Genomic DNA, 20,563 nt, shown 5'->3' with positions numbered 1-20,563 from the left:
ATGTAGAAGTGGCAAAAGGCTTCATAATGTAGTCAAATTGGGTTTATTTTAATTTGTATCAGAGATCATTTTATAAATTGGCTTGTCTATCAACAAGATATTTCTGATCTGCTACTTTTTGTGATTTGATGGCTGTCGGAAATGTGGATGTACTATGTTCATGGAGCGGATCATCCTGGAACTACAACTACCACTGAAACAGAACCTTGTCCCAATGTAATTCAGCAAACTGTATGTGAAACGGAAATGGGAGGCAGGTTAGAAGGGAAGTCTTAAGCAGATAAAGTAAAGAGATATAAAGAGAGCAGATTAGATTTGGAAAAGGAAAAAGGAAGCGAGCGGATACATCAAATAATAGAATCCCATTACAGCCATCCATCAGTGCAGCTGTGGTCAGAGGTGGGGGATCCAGTTATCCTTCTCCAGGGAACAGTGAGATGAATGCCTTCCTAACAGGTGGACTATGAGCTGAACGGGGGTGGGGGGGTCTGGCTATGACAGGAGGTGAAGTTTAACCTGGGACTGAGCCAGTGTTGGGTTACAGCTGTACCTCCGGAGAGACCCTGACCCCGTGGCTTTCTTCACTCACAGGAAATGGATTTGCTTTCCAAAACCCTTTCCCCACTAATCCTGCCTTCACTGACACACATAACGTGCCATACAGACACAAGTGTGAGGATTCACACTTACACACACTCATACACGGGTGGTGAACAAACTGTGGGAGTGTGTGCGCAGAAGACAACTGTTTAATGAATTAAAATGCTCAAGAACATTCTTGTGCAAAAAAAAAATAAAAAAAAATGATTGGAGCGGTTGCACATAAACGCTTTCCCACTAACAACAGATCAAAAATGATGAAGAGAAAATGAGCCCTATTCTCTCTGAGGCCAACAAAAAGAGACCGGCCTAAATTTTCTCAACCCACCACCCAGCATAAGCTACCTAACTGTAATTCAAGTCTGACTCAAGGTATACTTCTTTCACTGCTCACCATTGCCCCGTTATCCAAGGTCCTCGAGGTAGATGTCTCTAAATCAGAAAACAAAAACACATATTCTGGAAAATCCTCCATTTATTTTTCCAGGAGCCTGGATGAGCTGTACAGAAATAAATCGTGGCCAGCACCAGAGCCATGAGGCGTCTGATCTGCCTACGCGGTTCACCGGGCCACATCCTCTCTTCCTCCACTCGGGGAGAAAATAGCCTCAGTGAGCAACACTGCCAGATAGTGAGCTAGCCTGTTATTGCCACAGACACACAGACTTGTGCTTGCATTGTATTGTTCTAGCAGCAGTCGTCTACCACAGACAATTTTAAATACAGAAAATTAAGTCATTATGACTTCAAGTCAAGAGCACAACATACCTCATGCAGATACTTCGGGGTACCTTGTGTGTCGCTGTGAAGATGCTGCTGGTGATAATAAAGCATATGTATGACTCTGAACATGACCTGGGAATGAAAAGAGAAAATAGTAGAGAAGTTTTACCAACAGGAGCGTCAATAAAAAAATGGACTTGAGGGTTAAGTGTCGTGCCCAAGAACATATCAGACATGTAGCTGCAGGAGCTGGGGTTCAAACCCTCAACCTGCCAATCAGAGGCGACCAGCTCGACAAACTGAGCCACAGTCGTGCCGACTTCTCAGTAAAAACGTTACATTTGCACAACTGAAGGGATGTTAGTACGCCAAGTCTGCTTCATTTTACATAAATATTCGATGTATTTATATTTTGTAGTGTCAGTCCCCACTACCTTCTCTTGTACTTAAAAAAAAACCCAGAGAAACTTGAAACCTGACAAATAATTGGCAACTGGAGAACAGAACAGAAAAGCAAGCTTGGAATTATTTAATCACATGATCACAAAGGGAAGGCAGGAGTACTCTAGTAATCAAATCTCGCTTCTTTTTTCATCTCATCGGACTTCTATTTCCATCTCCCTTCCCAGCCTCATCCATTTTCTACCGGCAGGAATGCCATTAAAGGGAGAAGTATATAAGGGCCATCATCTATGCCTTTCAGGTGTCCCTGGTACCTGCAATAGACCTGCCTGGCTATTTTTAGCCTCCTGTCAGCACGTTCTCCGTAAAGGCTCCTGAGGACACTAGCTGTACCCTTGAGTCCTTTCAGAGCACCGGGGGAGTGCAACTTTTGAGGATGGCGGCGGTGACATGAGAGCAGGGAAGCCCTTTGGGACTGAAGGTGAAGCTCTCAAATCATTGTTATCACTAAGGAAAAGACACAAGCTAACAAGTTTGTCTGAGACTTTGTGAAAAATAAATGGGTTTTTTTTAACCCTGTGATTGATTGGTGAACAGTCCAAGGCGTAACTCCGCCTCTCGCCCACTGACAGCTGGGATCGTTTTTGATCATGTGTTCAAAAGTTCAGCCGTTGCAATCACTCAAGTAGCCACCTGCTTTCTTTAAGTGAGTGTTGCGTAAGGTCATGGATAAACGACCAGAGGTAGAGGAGGAGAGAGGACGGGACGGGACACGAGGGTTGGGAGAGGTGAGGCGTGGGGAGAGCATGGGAATCCAAAGAGAGAATCCTCCTGAATAAGTGATAAGGTTTGCCCTCCTCCTGTATTTTTGATGAGGAAGATCAAGTTTTTGAACACTTGCATCCAGCGCCAAGAAGACTGGAGCAGCCTCAGGGAGTCTCATAGCAGAACACAACGTTACAGGACATTCACTGTGTCCTGAGACAGGTTTCCACCGGTGTTGCCGTGGTGATTGATTTGTCAGGAGGTGTCATGCAATATTTCAGCTACGGAAGATCCTATTAGATGCACTGAGAGTTTTCTGCAAATTAAAAGGAGGAGCAAAATACATAATGCAGCTTTGAATCTTAGACTTGTCATTTATTAAGCAAATAGGATTTTATAGATCACGAGGTTCTAAATGGCAGGAGAAACATCTGCAGAGGTTTTATCTTTTTAAAAAACATCAGAGCCTGTAATCGAAACTGTTGAAGGCGAGAGAAAGAGCTTTGTCAAAGTCATTTTCTCTCTTCTTATTAGATTTGATGGTATTCATGCTCCATCTGCATTTGTTCCGGAGCGTCAGACAAAAAGGAGCTGTACACAGCTGTTAGATTTTTGTTTTTGGAGTGACCTTTTTTAAAGTTATTTTTGGGTCCATTTTTGCCCTTCCTGGGTAGGACAGCCGATGACAGGAAATGCCAGGAGGAGAGGGCTGAGGACACCATGCAGCAAACGGTCTGGAAACCTAAGGTCGCCTCAACAAGAACTACAGCCCAACCACCAGGCCATCCAGCGCCACCAGCTTTAACCTTTATCAACTATTGGCTATTTAGGCACTTCTTCATCATTATCTGAATTTAGTTTGCAGTTGGTTGACATTTTGACATACACACACTTTGACATATATATTTTCCTTCCAATGATTTTTCGCCATAACAACTTCCTTGAGTTGTGCAGTTATTATATACCTAAAAAAGCTTTGAATGGGCCACTGGCAGCGTTACTTTTTACTTTAGCGTGTTTTATGAAGGCTTTGTTTGGTGTCAATGCTACCTGCATGGCAAAATAAGAAATGACAATAAGCTAACAAGCTAAAAAGTAGCCACACCTTTACATTTTATTGTCACTGTGACGGTTTGAGTTGATGCCAGAACACCACTCGCAGCACACGCAAATGACATGTTGTAAATGCCATATAAGGTGTGCACATGTTCTATGTGTTATTATATCATTACTTCTGCAGTCCAACAGTGAATGGGAAACTACAGCATGAATGAACTAGTCTGACTGTGCTTGCACTTTGTTTGTTTTTTTCTGAGTTTAACAGTGGACACGTGTGTGTGTGTGTGTGTGTGTGTGTGTGTGTGTGTGTGTGTGTGTGTGTGTGTGTGTGTGTGTGTGTGTGTGTGTGTGTGTGTGTGTGTGTGTGTGTGTGTGTGTGTGTGTGTGTGTGTGTGTGTGTGTGTGTGTGTGTGTGTGTGTGTGTGTGTGTGTGTGTTATGCAGCCTCTGGGAGCCCTTGTCCTGGTGGAAAGTGAATCCCTCCCCTCCACCCCGGAGCTGTTACTATCTTTAGCTCGCTTCCGTCGTGTCTTGTCACTTGTGTTCTCCTCTACAGCACTTAAATCTGGTATCTGAACCTCCGGGCCATCCAATATCCTGTACTTCCCCTGAACAGGAAGCTTGAGAGGACTGGCGGGGGGGGGGGGGGGGAGTACACACTATGTATTCATACATATAGCACAGTTTATTGATGCACCTGGGTAGTCAACATAAAGGATGGAAGAACAGGACATTTTCAAAGGATACAAATAATCTTCTCCTCCAAACAGTGCAAGGACAAATAACAACAAAACACACACACACACACACACACAAACACACACACACACACACACACACAGATCTATGACAGTAAGTAGAGGACACCTTGTCTGGTCAAACTGGCGTCACAGCTAACGTCTGCAGAGACACGAGAGATGGAGCAAGTAACCAAATCTAACCTTCTGCTATCTAATCACGTACATGCACAAACACACGTGCAGTATAAAAGCCGGCTGCTGTTTTTATCAGCAGTGTTACTGAAAACTTTTAGCTTCAACTCTTTATTCATGGACTTACCAAATGCGGACACTTCAGTCCTTACAAAGACAGGCACACCATGAAACACAAAAACACACACATTAGAACGCTCGGCTGTCTCTGCTGTGGCCTCATTTCACGCTTGCCATTCTTCATGTGTTTCACAGCTGACTTGACGTCTGTTCAGTGCGATGGCTTTGACACTGTGCCTGCCTTCGCCTACTCTCTGCTGCCACTCATCTACAGGACAGGCTCAAACAGCACACAGACTGCGATGCATTTTAAGAGACGACCAATTCATACACTACGAGTTAGAGAACTCACTTTATGAGTTTTAAAGAAGCGCACAACATCCTTCTTTGTCTCTTCCTGAAATTTTCTGAATCTGAAAATTAAAAAGGACCTTTTAATAAACACAAGTAGTGAGTTTATGTGGCCAGGTGTCGTTAGACTGTCTGCACCCACCAAGCCCATTGATTTGTGACACATAAACTGCAGTTCAGGTTGTGTGTACCATTTCTTTAACAGTTTCATTTCAAATTTCTTGTTGACTTTTGATGTTTGCTTAGGCTTTGGAATTTCTTTTGGATTTGGATCAGACCTTACAGACTGTTATCTCAAGGAGGAATAACACCTCACATGCGATGCAGTGTAATGATGAGTAAGGAACGGCGGGGTAAAGTCCTTTAACTCCTGATCGGCCATCAGAGGCCGTAACAGAGGAATAATGGAGTGCTGGCGATGCCTCAACGCCGGAGGCTGAACATCGTGTGTGTGCATGCCTGAGTGTTTGCGTGTATGTGAAGCTCCTGCTGTATATATATATATATATATATATATATATATATATATATAGGTTGTACATATGTTTCCGAACAAAGAAGTAACGGTGGCGGAGCTTCGTTACGGCGCTGTTATATAAAAGTGGCTCATGTTTATTTGTGTAAAAAAATACACAAAACTAAGTAAAAATGAAAACTAATTGTAAGAATTTCATTTTGGGAAAATGTTAGTTGTGCTGTGAAGCATTTTTAGTACATTGACATACAAGGTGTATTGGTGCAAAAAACAGCTAACGTGGGAAATAATGTAAAAATAAAAAGCACTTCAATATAATAGGTTAGTGAAAGTGTTATTCTTAGATGACTCTGTTATCCAGAGTACATTATAAAAAGAGTATGACAGGTTTCGGTGCTAAAGGACACGCACACAAAGAAGTTATACTTGTTGCTGTCGTGTTGCTTACGTGTCTGTCAAAGCTCCGTCATGCCAGTGGAGAGTAAGGGCACCACCCTGGGCCTCTGGGTGCTCTGTAATGACATAGTGTTTACCGATAGCTCTCCATTCAGAAGCACTGAGCCCTGCAAGTGACGCTAGCTTGCTGCAGAGCTGAATGAAAATGTAGAGAGAGAGAGAGAGAGAGAGAGAGAGAGAGAGAGATCAAGGACAAAGCCACAGCTGATGCCACGTCAATGTCATCGTCTCATTACTGACATCAACTCCATATTCAAACTTCACCATGCCCAGGACAGCATGTGGACAGGTGTGTTACTTCTATCAACACTTGTGTCACTGCCAGCAGTGTGCTGCATTTAGTGCCAGTCAAGTAAATCAAAAAGAAAAGGAAAACAGTGCACAAGTGATAACAGGAGAGGGCACTGAATTAGGTACACAAGGGTCACCCGTGGGTGCAGGAACTGACTGTGAGTGCAGGAACTACCCCATTAAGCCACCCACGGCCTCCCTCGGGCCATTTGCATCTCCCGTCCCTTCCCTCTTTCAGTTTCCGCCCACGCTTGGACCCATTAAGGCAATGGGGGGGGGGGGGGACGAGGATGCAGGGGCAGACGGGGAAAGCTCTTAGAAGACATCATCAATGATGGAAGTAAGAGGAGGTAAGAAAGACAGAAAAGACTGGAGGGAATGAGGAGAGAGAGGAGAGTTCCTCAGTGATGGAAACAGGAGCTGACAGGAGGAGTAGCACTGGAAGGTGTGTGTGTGTGGGGGGGGGGGGGGGGGCTCCATGCTCTGGGCCGAGCTAAACAGTGATGACTCTCACATGCACATTCACACTCCAAAGCTCAGTGACTCATGTATGCATATAAACAGACCCAGCGCACATTCAAACACACATACAACTTGGCACGTTTGCCGTGATGCACGCACATGCGGGCTCATTCACTGAACATATAGACTCTCCGAGGCTACGGCAAGCCACAGGAGGCACTTAAGAGAGATGGATGTGCGATGAATGATTCGGCAGCTCGGTGTGTCGCATTTTAAATTCGAGTGCATTTCATTTATCTAAAGCACTGACAGTGAGCGGGCATGCAAGAGCCGGGCATTCGTGATGCTATTTTTGGCAAGGCTAAAAATAATGTTCATGTATTCAATGTTTGTGACACCAGGGTGCAGCGAGTTAGTCAGTGAGTTAAACTGGCAGGCACAGCTCCAGGGAGTCTATTATTAGAGCTGCTGCTGCTGCTGCTGCTGCTGCTGCTGCTCCCTGGTCGGGGCCCCCCTCGAGGACCAGTGCATCGGCACGTGGATTCCTGCTTCCTCCCACCCATCTCTCTCATCTCTATTCCTCCTCAGCTCTCTCTCTCTCTCTCTCTCTCGCTCTCTCAGATCTCTCACGGGTCTTTCCATTCAGCCATGCTCGGCTGATTCATGTCGGGAGTGAAGAGGAGCTCCTCCGAAGAAAAAAAAAAGAGAGGGGAAACAGAGAACGGTGCAGAGAGGAGGAGGAGAGAGAGAGAGATAGAGATACATCAGAGAGAGTACCTGCTGTGTCTGCACAGCAGCGTGAGACAAAAAAAAAAAAAAAAAGGCAGCTTCTGAATAAAAAAAAGGATTTGCAACAAGGACATCAGAACATTTTGTGTTCACCTTAAAATCCCTCCAAGCTTTTTTTAATCTTTCTTCATCTTGTCAGGCAATGACTTAATATTGCACAGTTTCAAGTAACTTCTGTCATTTCCACAAGGTTGACGCTGCACATTTTACCAAAATAGACACATTCAACGTTGACACTAAAACGTTCATGTAACCCACATGCAACTGTTCAAGTGGTCAAGAGCTGTGCATGCGTTCAGTCAGTTCAATGAACCGTTTGAATCAAGCAGAATCATTTAAAATGCAAATGTGAAAAAACGACTGAAGTCCATTTAAAGACATTCCCATGTTACTGCCGATGATCCCTAACAGTGTTTAACCATTGCACAGTCAAAGTGTGTTCAAACAACTCCCTCCCTCTGCCCATTCAGCCACATACTTTCACGTTAACAGAACCTTTCTGCTTGTGAATGGCTGCTGTGCAGGCCTGTGTTTACTGGAAGTCCTGAACCAAACTACTTATCTGACTTGGCCATCCTGACTCTAAATGACTTCCACTTGGCTCGGTCCATTCAGGGCTTTTCCTCCCACACAGCAGCCGAAGGCACAGAAGGAGACACTAAGAGAAATAGGGCAGCACGCTACAGAAACGTTACTTGAGCTATTATTTCCTAAAAACTGTTCCTTCAATTGTTTTCTAGAGGGGGCGAATGGAGGAGGAAAGGTAATGAAAGTTAGTTCTCTTGTATCGAGGAATTTTTATTTTCCAACTGCATAAGAAGAAAGAGAATAAACAAACATGGTTTTCCTTTTCTGTCCCTCAACTCTGCAAAGAACACTAAAACCCCTTCACAACTTACACTGTAAAATAAGAAAATTAAAAACACTGAGTTCATTATTCCACTTTAGAAATGAGAACTGCTTTGACTATTAAACGTTGTAAATATAATCCATTGTTATGATTGTTTTACGGTGTAATGTGAAAGTGGACAGATGTGTAGGGCTTGTTGTGTCACTGATGCTGGCCAAGGTAAAGCTTAAGGCACGATGAGAGCGACGTGAGCACGGTTATGTTGTTATATTTACAGACATTTAGAGTCTTTGGAGTCAGGTGGATAAGGGACTTGAGTTGAGCAAACACATGCACATGAGTTTGGTCTTCATACAGCTTGATTTTGTGACCCTCGTGGACGCCTTTGACTGCTCTGTGATTCTATTTTACAACAGTGGGGGGGGGGGGGGGGGGGGGGGGGGGGGCACCTTCTTACATGAACTACTTTGCAGGAATCCTGTTTAAACATGAGGCATGTTGTTAAACCAACTCGTTCTGCTTAGCAACCACACTTTGGACGTGTAGCATCTTAATGCAGTTTTAAGAAATGCATTTTAATGGATTCAGATGATGCAGGATGAGACAAATTGTTGTTGAGATAAAAAAAAAAATCTCGAATGCTCGTTAAACCTGTGCATCAAGACCCACCAACATAAATCTCATGTTTCTACACGTTTATCCAGGATCAGTGTTTGTGGAGTAAGCGGATCGCGCTAATTCACATCCAGGATTTTACCTTGCAACACATCGTGAGCTTGGCTGCCCTGCAGCTCCAGGTGGGTTCTGCTGAGCCACAATAAAAACTACAAACAGAAATGATCGAGTTCATTCAACGTGGCATTCACACGGTTGAGGGGGGAAAAAGTTGGAGGAATAGGTCTGTTACGGTCAAACGGTGCTGCTGCTCTGACAGTCTGCTCAGTTAATAAACAGTTAGGCAGCTATCAACATCTCAAATTCACTATTTCATTTTGTGTCTTTAATCTCTGTAGTGATGTGATGGTACTGTGTGTGGTATTCTGGGAACCGTTGCTTGGGGGTCCAGGGAATAATTTACAACAAATTGTCAAAGTGCGCTGTAACATTGAAAAAGCACATCTATAAACTGGAATCTCTTGAACCAATAAAATCAGCTATTTTGTCCAATACTCCCGCCCACTATAGTTTCGTACCAATAGGTCATGGCATTGTGTAATAAATGTTTACCAGCGTTACAATAAGAAGGGAGTCCTTGAAGAAACTTCTTACCTGAAAGCGTTCCATCTAAACAAGTTTGAGAACTCCTGCTGTAAGTCATCTGTGTGTGCTGAGGCAGGATGAGAGCTCTATCGAGCAGTCTGCACTGCCACCTGCTGGTCATTAAAAGACCCCATCTACAACTTCCAGCTTCTTCTGAAAAGGGAGCTGCAGCCGGATGTTTATTCTTTCTAACTTCGTGTCCTTTTATCATGTTTTGTGTTTTGTTCACTTGTCATTTCTCACACAGCTCACAACACAGATTCATCTCCATTAGATCAAATGCAACGTGACAATGTGGAATAACAAGACCCTCATTTTCTCTCTTTAGAGAGTTAAGTCCCACAGTTCAGCTGCTGTGGACGTATTCACTGTGTCTATAATGATGGATCACACACCACAATTCTTCTGTGGTTTTTCACTATGACTCTCTGGATGGTGTTTTCTAACTCTGCAGTATACGCCCCATTCATTCTACTATTCTACATAACCTTAGTTTGATCTTGGGTGTGGCTCACTGTCTTGTAGAAAATTGACTGTACAGCTTACCTTGGTGCTGTGAGCAGCTTGGCCCAACTCTATGACGTGAGGATCAGTGGACTGTGTGTCTGTCACTGTTTGACTGATCTGTGGAGAGAAGAGAAAGTAAGAAAGTTTACCCGTGTGTTTGTTTTTAAGTATTTTCTAATGTGGTATTACAAACATATGGAGGCTAAATATGAAGTTGTTTTGTTCTTTTTGTTCTTGTGCAAAAATCGTTTAACTATGAAGCCAATAAAGACCTTCAACCGAACTGAACGAAGAAGTGACGTGAAGCTGATCTTGTAACTTTTAAGGTTCACTTTATGGTTTCCTACCCGTATAATTTACTGTTCATGTTACACCACTAAGACTGCAACGGCACTTATGGTGTGGAAAACGTTAATTTTATTACCCAGCAGGCAAAGGATGGCAAACAGAAAGTGTCGGTGCATCAGCACCACGTGCACACTTCAGTAGTCTCGCCCAGTTGCGCTTTGAGGTTCAGACTATTTTCTCAAGCCACTTGTTTAAGGTTCACTTTCATGTGCAACTAAAGAGCTTACACTGCCACCTGCTGGCGAATGTATAAATACCTAACTGAACAGAAGCTAGTAATATCACATTATGCAGTTAACAACTTGTTGAATTAAAGTGACTGGACATTATTATTAACAAAAATAAGTTCTTTTACAGGTGCTACATTCACACAGGTGTACGTGTGGAATGTCAACAGCAGCAGCTCCAACTAGATAAATCCCGACCGTGCAGTCTTGGGATGTAAACTAATGATGATGTTTCCTTCATGGACTTGGGAAGCTTCTCTTTCTGCCAGTTAGATTTTAAGGCCCAGCAGATAATGTGGTTGATGTTACAGTTTGTCAAGAACAAAAAAAAAACACCGTTGGTCAACCTGAATGGCTCTGGGCTTCTGGCAGTGAAGGTGGGGTCCTCTGGGGTGGATGTCAGTCAGGTGGGGCGGGGGATCCGGGGTGGACCTTCGGCTGTGCTGCTGCAGGACGTCCTGGTAGGACTTGGTGTCGAAGTTTGTCCTCCACATCAGCACCTAAGGGGGATTGAGGGACCAGCGTAACTTCTATGAGCCACTTTTTCTCAGATTCTCTTTCAAACAAAGTCAAAGAATAAACTCTAAATGTAAACGTTTGGGTCATAATTGAGTCATGAAACACACACCTGACAATCAGCTCCCCCCGAGGCAAACAGATCTCCAGCCCTGGAAAAGGCGACTGTGATCACAGCACCCTGAAAACAAAGTCAACATTATCAGAGAATTAAAACTCACCTGAACAAGAAACATAAAGGTCTAACTAGAACTAAAGGTGGAACTTGAGTTAAGCTCTTCGGGCTGACTTTTATATCTGATCCTGTGTGATGCTGTGTGAGGGTGTAACACCTTGTGTCCATGCAGGGTGTAAATGAGGCGGCCCTCCAGCAGGTCCAGGATCTTTACAGTGCTGTCAGAGGAGCCGCTGATCAGGTAGTTGTTGGATGGGTGGAAGGAAAAGCTGTTGATCCCTGCACTGTGGACTGAGCCGAGGAAGAAAAGGAAGTCAGACACTGAGAATAGTTAAACATCTACATGTTGGTTGGGCCTATTTATAGCTGGAAACTGTGAGTACAAGGACAGTCTTTTACATTATAAAGTCATCCTTAATTCATGTGTATATGATGTTATTTTGGCTCTGAATTGTTGAGGTACCTTGATAATGCTGGATGAGCTTGTTTGTCCGTAGATCCCAGATCTTTAGTGAGCTGTCAGCTCCTGAGGATGCTAGGCAGGTGCCACTTGGGTTGAAATCCACAAAAGTTGTTGATCTGGAATAACAAGAGTCACTCTGTGAGCTCTTCAGTTTCAAAGTCTGGTGTGTATGTCTTACACAGCAAACCCATGTCTGAAAAATATGAAGCTATTTAGTTTTACAACAGACTTGTCAAGCATTTTGAAGGAATCAAATCTTTCTTAACAGCGTGGTCCACCTGGGCACTGACTGATGGGGCAGAGGGGGCCTGATGTGTGTGGGTTCAAATAAATTTAATTTTTTTATGCTTTCTATCCTCACTAATAATATGTAAGTAACATAATTTTGTATCAAATAAACCTTCTACATTCGATTCTTTAGGGACTCGCAAAGAGGTACAGTCACAATTTTAATAATAACCAAGAAAGTTGTGTACAAACTCTTCTCCATTATTTTGTACCTATAAAATCGGATGTGTTTAAACCTACTCTTTGTAGTCAGTGAAACAGTTGATGCAGCGTTTGGTCGACGTGTCCCACAGTCGGACTGTGCGATCGTCTCCACACGAAGCTATCAGCCGCCCATCTGGAGAAAACCTTCAGGAAGAAAAGACAAAAACTACATTTATTACGTACAAAAGCATCCAGTGAGACGACCTGTTCGACACACTCAGACACACCACAGTGTGAGAAGATGGAGAGGGTACCTGGCACAGCGCACCCAGTTGGTGTGCTGGCTGAGAGAGTAGACGAAGCACTGTCGCTGAACGCTCCACACTTTCACAGACTTGTCGTCAGATGCTGTCACCAGTCTGTGACCATCATGGGAGAAGGCAACACTTCTTACCGCAGCCGTGTGAGCTTTGAACACTGTTGACTCTCCTTTCCTATGGCACACAGATACATCCAAAGAGAAAAAAACAGATATAAAACAAAGTTTCAGCCACACATAGCATGCAAAGTGGCAATAGTAATTTTAGCATACATGGAGGGCGTCCACAGCCGGACCGTTCTGTCCTTGGAGGAAGTGGCCACCAGGTTACCGAAGGGGGAAAACTGAACAGAAGTGATGACATCTTGGTGGCCAACAAAGCGGAAAGCCCTTCCCTTTGGAGCCAGATTCCAGACCATCAGATTCTTATCCACTGACCCAGAGGCTATAGGAAGAAATAAGAAAGATGAGTGGAGAAAAATGTTGTCAAGAATGCTGCCTCTGCTGCTGAAGAATACAATGGATATAACAACTGATATTCAAAGAGGCCATGACATGGAATAAAGTAAGGCTTAACTGAAACAACTGTTGAGGAACTCTCTGTTAATTAGGGATTCATGTTATTGGAATTTGGCAGTTCAGTATTTAAATATTTTCTCAATCATTTTTGGCAAAGTGTCAAAGCAGATATTGACATGTGCATATGCATTTAATTGCAAAGACCATCAATTCCCTTTTGATGCAGAATTTTCACATACAACTCCTCCTGCAAATACCAGGAGTTTTTCAGCATTCTTCTGCAAGTGTTAAACGCTCTAGGAGCGAGTCCCACCACTGTCAACGAAAACCAAATGACTATAGATGTGTTGAAGCTAAACATCAGTAAATCATGATAATTTAGAGCCCCGTACTGTCATCGGGCTCCTACTGTCGCTACTAAAGATCTGTGTGTTTCTAGTATAGTGAATGCAATGGCTATGATTGTTCTATTACACTATTCCACATCTGTACACACTAATTAAGTTGGTTTGTATAGTAAGTGAATAAATAAATAATTTGACAGGGACATAGAAATCAGTATCCCATAATGTTTAGGACTCAATCGCATGACGTGTGACTGTGAATGAAACAGAGCAACATCTTTGCTTGTAGCAGCAGCAGCAGCAGCAGAATGTACCCAGCTGTTTGCGGTTTGGGTTGAAGTCTGTGCAGGTGACAGCATCTTTATGCCCCTTGAAGTGTCTCTCCAGGGTTGGATCGTCCTGCAATGATGAGTGCATGCAGAGTGAGTCAGGGAAAACTCCTACTTCCTTTGCATTTGCATTGTTTCACAATCAGGTTGGGGAAAAAAAAAAGTTAGATCTTTCAATGTAAAGCATATTCAGAAAGAGCTGGTTGAGGAAAAACTCTTGAGACGCAGCTTGCCTGAGCATTACAAAAAAATAGCTGAAGATCTTAATTGACCATTCTTCCATTCAGTCTATAATGGTGTAAAGATTTGTCAGTGAGGACCCTAAATGTATTTAACACTCCCAATCAGAAAATCCAATTAGTTGTGCTGCAGCTAGAGAACTCGCCGACTCAGCTGCTATAAGCACCAGCACACGCTATCAAACTACACACCAAATCACTCACCCACTCACTTATAAGGTACATTTTAGTAGTAAATAAATAGATGTACTTACCAAAACAGACGCCATTTGTCAAAAAAGGAAATGCTGTCAAAGGGAAAGTCGAGCCAACTCGCTGCTTTGTTGTGTTACTTCCATGTCTGTCAAACAGTGCGCCTTCAGTAACAGACTCAGACCAAATCTATCGAACTCCGATATCACGAGTTCCGCTCGACAAGTCTTCTATCAGCCCACCTTTAATGTAATTGGGAACAAGTGTGTTAACTTGTACAAGGAGCGGCCGAATAACAACCGCTGTTTATACAGCCGCGAAACTATCGTACCAGTGGCTGCATTTTGTGCGAACGAAAGACGCAGCTGTGCCGCATTCATGAGCAACACGACAACGAGTGGATGAGAGAATCCAGGACGAAAATTCAAATCATAACTTGAAAACAGCATTCCCATAACAGGGTGTAAATAGATATGTCAACCTACTGGAATATTTTCAGGAGTTAAACGAGTCGTTTTCGACATCGATGCGGAGTATTTATTCGAAAGGAGCTGCCATGTAGTCAACAGTAGCCTAAAGAAAACGAATAAAAACGTAAAAAAATAAAATAATAGACGTGTAGGATCGGATACGTATCAAGACCAACATATGTGGACTCCTTGAAGATACCAACGACAACGGAAAATAATTTCCTAAACTTTGTAAAAAAAAATAATAAAAATAAAAAAAAGAATTCTTCCTATGAGACGTGAATGCGGCACGCCGTTAAGGTGGAGCGTCTCCCGTTGCTAAGCAACAAGACAGCCATCGCGTCATGTGAAATTGCTCTGAGGCCGCTGTGACCCAGTATCGGCTTTTCTGATTGGTGCGTGAAACAGCAGTGACAAATCAGCACGGAGGATGTTAAACCTGGAATTGTAGTCTTGTGTATTTCGTTTTTTGAAAAGATGTCGCTCAAACGGGAAATCGGCAGTGTTGAGGTAACCTCAGTTTGATTGCATTATTACTTGTTTTTTTTTAAAAATTCGTAATTCGTGACATTGTTTTAAAGTTGCTTTTGTTTACCGTGAATACAACCTGAGCCAACACAAACCGTGAGCTAGCTGGTTAGCTACATTTAGTCTTAAGTTGCCATGTCAACGACAGTTCACCGGTAATAACATAACGTGGTCTCACTGTCTAAAGTCCCATCGACCTCCCAGGCTACCTTGATACGTTTGTTATCCCGTATATTTAACCACGGTTGTCTTCTTCCTTCTAGTACCTAAAAAAAAGTATACCAAAAAATGCCAAGTATCAGCATGTTAAAACAAGGTTGGACACAGGTATGTCGTTCACCTCCGGGTGCACAGTAATACTGTTTGAAATGTGTTGACATCAGAATGCTTAAAGCTCTTCTAGATGTAGAAGCTTGAATGTTAACAGTCATGGTCATGTTTTAGGTTGCAGCCGCTCAAAGCATCTGGAAAAACTGGAGGAGATTAAAAGAAGTAAGTCACATGTACATTAAAGAAAATGTTTGTATCTTTATTTAAGTGATGTGCTTTTTAAAAAAAATTAAATTCATTTTGTACATGTGTATGATGTACTGATGCATCTCAGATGTTACACAACTAAGGTGTGATTTTAGTTCAGTCCTTTGGTATCTTATAAACACTTTCCAATCTTCATGAATCTGTCTGTCCGTCCGTCTATCCATCTATCTGCATCCTTCCGTAATGTTTTTTTGTGTGGATTTTGAAAAAAGACATTTGCCAATTTGGTTCTCCCTTTTTTCATGGATTATTTGTCTCTCTGTGTGATTATCTGCAGAATCTCTACTCACTGGTATTTCCCAGTCTAAACTGTTCTTTACGGACAGTGATCATTTCGACTTGACTTGCTGTCACTTATCCCGAAGAAAAAACCTGCAAGAAAGGTGCAACATAAGCATTTTTGCCCACTAATTGACTCTTTTGTCTTTTTCTAGATTACAGATATAGAAAAGGTGAAATCTTTAAACGGTTGAAGGTGACAACATTTGCACAATTGGTAAGAATGTCTTGAATTAAGAATGCCTTTTCCTTTCCCAGTGCAGCTGTAACATTCTGCAAGACTTTTTTAAGTCATATTATAGAATATTAGGCTAGCAGACAACAGGATTCACTTTCAGAGCTTTTTATTGGTAGTCTAATGATGTCCCTGAATTACATTAACTTGGTGTGTAACTGTCATTTACAGACTCAAAGACAGCATTCTCTTTTATTCACAAAAAGTTTTCTTTTTATTTTATTATTTTTATTTTATTTTTTTGCACCAGGTACTTCAGGTCGCCTCCATATCAGACCTGGATGATAGTGAAAATGATGGTGAATCACAAGTACCAGAAGGTAATGTAAAAACAGCCAAATTACTTCAAACATTGTAGATCTTTATTCATCTCCTAAACAAATCCTCCCTCTATACCCTGTAAGACATAGTTTGTGTTATTTGAATAGAAGTCTCTGTTGCCTTGCAGACGGTGTTTCAGCGGTGTCTGATGCAGACCTGGAGAGTCTCTCTGAACACACCAACGGCTCCCCTCAGCTGTCGCCACATTCAGATCACCAGGACGCAGGAGACAGCAAGGACATCTGTCATACTGCGAGGTCAACACTACTGAGGTACTGTACGGCTCTCGGCGGGCACAGTAGCGGGCACCATTTTTTTACATCTTACATATTTATCTGCATGGAGCAGCCCCAAGTTTGTTTGTTCTTGAAATTTTTTTTGTTTTTGTTTACACGCTGTGCAGCGAGCCGTTGTCACAAACTCTGACCCTCAGTCACACAAACGTCCCAATGTTCACACACACTCGTAACCATACTGTGCGTCCATGTCCTGTCCCTGAAGACCCCCCCCCCCCACAGTCACACTGCGGTAATTTGTGCTCAGCATCTCCTCCTGCCACCTGCGTCTCTTCTCCACCTCCAGCCTGAACATGAACCCCAGGAGTGTAACTCTATCTGTGCTCCCTTCGGTGGGGGGGGGGGTGTCTTCAGGACCGGGCCTCTGTAATGAACAGCTTACACTGACCTTGTGGGGAGGATGGGTAGACGGAGAGAGTAAGGCATTGCTTGTGTATGAATACACGAGGGGATAGTGGTGTGTGGCTCAGCTCCATGCGCTCATGTGCTGCACTGACAGTTATTCCTCTTTGCTCTGGTTTCCTCGCGGTCAGTTTGAAAGTCTACAGCTAATCTTTTCACTGTTTTCAGGAACAAAATCAGTAATGCCTTTTACTGAATTATTATTGACTGTTAGAACAGTAAAACAATCACATGGCTGCGACCATGTTCACCATGGAAATGAGCTGTTCTCATGGCCAGCAGGAGTCGATGAACAGCTTCGGTTGGATTTTGAAATCCACATTCTACATTATTGTCCAACCTGAATGAGATTAACTGTAGAGCTAAAATAATTATATTCATGTTTAGTAAAGTTTACAGTCGACAACAAAAGTAGACTAGCTGAGATTTTAGAATAAGTACTAATTATATTTAAAACATTTCATGTACGTCCTTCAATGAAAGCCCTCCTCTAATAGTCTCCAAATAGGCTTCTCTGTCAACAGTGCAGCAGCCAGTATCTCCTCTTTCTGACGTAGCTGATTCTACTCGACCGAAAAAGCCTCTGAATTTTTCTAATCAGCTCTAAGACCAGACATTTGCTACAACTAGGAACTAATATTGGAGATGCTTTTTTAAAAAAGATACAGAGATGTTAGAAAGCAGTACGGTTTCAAAGAGCTGGTTAAAAACTGAAGCTTCAGTGAAGCATTCACATCAACTCTATGCAGGAAGGGGCGGGGGGGGACAGCGCTCTTCAGTGTTTTGGATTTAGACTGCAGTATCAAGTTTAAACTCAGAGTTACACATTGCTCCTTTAATGATGCTTTTATATGTGTTGTATGAAAATGTGAGGTGTGTTGAAAAAGTGATCCCACCAACAAATAAAACTTTATAAAGTTAAAATGCAAAGAGCAGATCCCAGAGCGTGAAGAGTTAAATATATATTATAAAAGACGCACACGTTTACATAAGTCTGTATTTGTTTGTCTAAAATGTATCACAGCCTCTAACTTTTTTTGATAACTTACAGTGTTATTAGCGGTGTTGGAGAGCTCAACCTCGACGGGAATAATCCGAAAAAGGAGAGAGAGTGTGTGTTGAGCTCCGAGCCAGCTGACAGGCCCTACCCAGACTGCCCCTACCTGCTGCTGGACGTACGGGACCGCGACTTGTACGACCGCTGCCACATCATCAGCGGTAGGCGCAAGAACACGAAGCCAGGTCGCTCACTTTTCCTCGTGCCAAAGATATAATGTGTTGTTCCATCTCGTCTCGTTCTCCTTCAGCACACAGCTTTCCCATCACCATGCTATCTCGAACCATGAACCCCTACACCAAAGACGTGCTGAAATATGTATCCTTCAACACAAACCTCACCAACCGAATAATGCAAATGTGTTGTTCTCTGTATTGTATGTAATGCGGTTGCCACTCCTTTGACTCATGTGAACTTAACCCACGGCCGGTGTAGAAAAATACTGCAGGGAGGATCATCATCGTGTATGATGAGGACGAGAGAATTGCCAGCCAGGCTGCCACCACCATGTGCGAGCGCGGGTTCGAGAACCTGTTTATGCTGTCTGGAGGTCAGATATACTCGACATCTTTTCAAATGATCAGGTTACAACGTTATTGAAGTCAGACAGCAGACATGTTTTATTATTTTTGATGTCAAAGTGCTTCTGTGTGGTAAAAGAGTTCTCACGCCTCTTCCAGGTCTCAAGGTAATCGCTCAGAAATTTCCAGTAGGCTTGACGACAGGTTCCATCCCAAAATCCTGCCTGTCCTCTCCGACATCCTCGGGCCGAAAGAAGAGCTCGGTGCAGCCGGTGCAGTCCGCGGAGAAGAGATGGAGGTTTACTTCAGAAGAGCTGGCCAAGCTTCAGGAGCAGCAGGACGAGATCCTCATCCCCAGTAACTCCAGCAGTAAGACGGAGCATGCAGGAACAGATTTCTATTTGAAGCATGTGGGCGTCTGGAATATCCTCACTCAAAAATGAGCTGTGCAATAGGGTGCAGCCTGAAAGGCTAATTGGTTAGCGAAATGATGGGCCAGTAGCAGATTTGGAGCTTGTCTTTTAGGTTTTTGAAACGTGTAAATGTGAAAAGTACATCACTAAGGCTGACCAAGCACGAGACGATTTTCATATCTTAACCAATTTTTAAAAATGTGGGAGTGCACGGACAGTTTCATCAGATTTTTAACATCATGATCCTATTTTGTTCTCTGTGATCGCTTTGCTTCACTCAGGATTCTTTGTGTTCACTGCAGACCGCATGTCCAGCCGCATGTCGACCAGCAGCTTCCAGTCTACAGCGTCCAGCGCTCTGAGTCGACAGAGTTCCTGCACAGCGGCGAGGGAGAGCGCCCGGGTTCAGAGCAGCAGACCGTGGAAATGATGCCCATCACCAACCGTCTTTATCTACCATTTAAAAAACAAACATACCTCCAGAGAGAAGTCCGTTCATTCAAAGGTTGAACTTCTCTAACTCCACACCTTTTAAAAGTCTGCAAGATGATCCTCAGAAATAAAGCTGCACAGTATGGTTCAATAAAAATACTCCTCTCACACAGCTCCTTCATGAATAATCCTCAGAGGTTCTGTTGAATTTCAAATGTGGGAAATCAAACACACACACACACACACACAGAAAGTGGGAAAGTAATCTGCTTCATTTCGTCCAGTTTCAGCCACAGCCGGATGACGCCAGTGACGTGATCGGGCCCCGGCCTCCTGCTGCACGAACGCTCTCTACTCTTTGTAAACGACTGATAAAAACACCGGGTGGACACGGGGCATAACTCTCTAAAAGACTGTGGGACCAAAACAAAGTCAAGTTATTTCAGGCTTAGTGCCCTCTTCGTCTTTTGAGAGTTACGTCAGAACGATTAGTTCTTCTATATATATATTTAATAAATGTTTGCACATCTGTGAACCTGAAAGTGATGAATCTGTTTGCACTCTATTGATTTTTTATTTAACGCTAATCTCGCCCTCTTTTTCTTTACCACTCAATGAACCTGAAGAAGTCATCATCAGTCATTCTGAACGGTGTCTCACTGTTTTACAGAATCTCCATACTGACACAACAACCTCCCGATTGGTTGGTGGCATTGTTGCATGACGTGTTGTTTTGTTTTTTTTGGATACTGAATAATTGAGTGTTGATCTGTGACATGAAGGATGATGTTTCGGGATGTACTAAATGAGATATAATTCATACTACTAATGCTTCAGAGTTTGTTCTATTGTGTGAAATAATGAAAAGCTGTGCTGTATTTTTGTAATTCTCTCCACATTGTCCCGAACTGACGACTCCTCAGCCTTCACCTGCGACATGTTTAGCTTCAGTGATGCTGTTAGTCGATTGTGTTTGTGTATCACATGA

At 43.0% G+C, this 20,563-nt stretch overlaps 2 protein-coding genes across 6 annotated transcripts in view; one reads left to right on the top strand and one right to left on the bottom strand.

Annotated features, from left to right (window-relative positions):
• poc1b (POC1 centriolar protein B) overlaps positions 1 to 14,563 on the bottom strand; it is a 40,910-nt gene extending 26,347 nt beyond the window's left edge. For 2 of the 5 annotated variants that reach the window (XM_079345773.1, XM_079345772.1), the window contains exons 1-10: positions 14,147 to 14,563; positions 13,639 to 13,723; positions 12,735 to 12,906; positions 12,457 to 12,636; positions 12,239 to 12,346; positions 11,711 to 11,826; positions 11,405 to 11,538; positions 11,185 to 11,253; positions 10,904 to 11,056; positions 10,021 to 10,098 (exon numbers count right to left, since the gene is read on the bottom strand). In XM_079345773.1, the coding sequence (XP_079201899.1) occupies positions 10,021 to 10,098; positions 10,904 to 11,056; positions 11,185 to 11,253; positions 11,405 to 11,538; positions 11,711 to 11,826; positions 12,239 to 12,346; positions 12,457 to 12,636; positions 12,735 to 12,906; positions 13,639 to 13,723; positions 14,147 to 14,161 (1,110 nt within the window). In that variant the 5' untranslated portion in view covers positions 14,162 to 14,563. Of the gene's footprint in view, positions 1 to 487; positions 1,456 to 10,020; positions 10,099 to 10,903; positions 11,057 to 11,184; positions 11,254 to 11,404; positions 11,539 to 11,710; positions 11,827 to 12,238; positions 12,347 to 12,456; positions 12,637 to 12,734; positions 12,907 to 13,638; positions 13,724 to 14,146 lie in introns of those variants that run through there. The other 3 variants (XM_079345774.1, XM_079345770.1, XM_079345771.1) reach the window with 3 other exon arrangements.
• A 365-nt stretch (positions 14,564 to 14,928) lies between these two features.
• cep41 (centrosomal protein 41) lies at positions 14,929 to 19,738 on the top strand. The gene is made up of 11 exons (XM_079345776.1): positions 14,929 to 15,064; positions 15,346 to 15,409; positions 15,527 to 15,574; positions 16,054 to 16,115; positions 16,384 to 16,453; positions 16,582 to 16,726; positions 18,204 to 18,370; positions 18,460 to 18,527; positions 18,645 to 18,759; positions 18,890 to 19,099; positions 19,446 to 19,738. Exons 1-11 carry the CDS (start codon positions 15,032 to 15,034, stop codon positions 19,571 to 19,573), a joined length of 1,110 nt encoding a protein of 369 aa, XP_079201902.1. The 5' UTR covers positions 14,929 to 15,031; the 3' UTR covers positions 19,574 to 19,738.
• The last annotated feature ends 825 nt before the right edge of the window (positions 19,739 to 20,563 follow it).

The sequence above is a fragment of the Symphodus melops genome (assembly GCF_947650265.1).
Source record: "Symphodus melops genome assembly, chromosome: 6".
Taxonomy (NCBI): Eukaryota; Metazoa; Chordata; class Actinopteri; order Labriformes; family Labridae; genus Symphodus; species Symphodus melops.
Note: the sequence above shows the minus strand (reverse complement) of the source record. Positions and strands in the feature narration are given on the sequence as shown.

Coding starts and splice junctions, on each gene's coding strand:
- cep41 (XM_079345776.1), top strand. CDS start 15,032: ATGTCGCTCAAACGGGAAATCGGCAGTGTTGAG. Junction 16,116..16,383: donor TGACAACATTTGCACAATTG/GTAAGAATGTCT, acceptor TTTTTGCACCAG/GTACTTCAGGTCGCCTCCAT. Junction 19,100..19,445: donor CATCCCCAGTAACTCCAGCA/GTAAGACGGAGC, acceptor TGTTCACTGCAG/ACCGCATGTCCAGCCGCATG.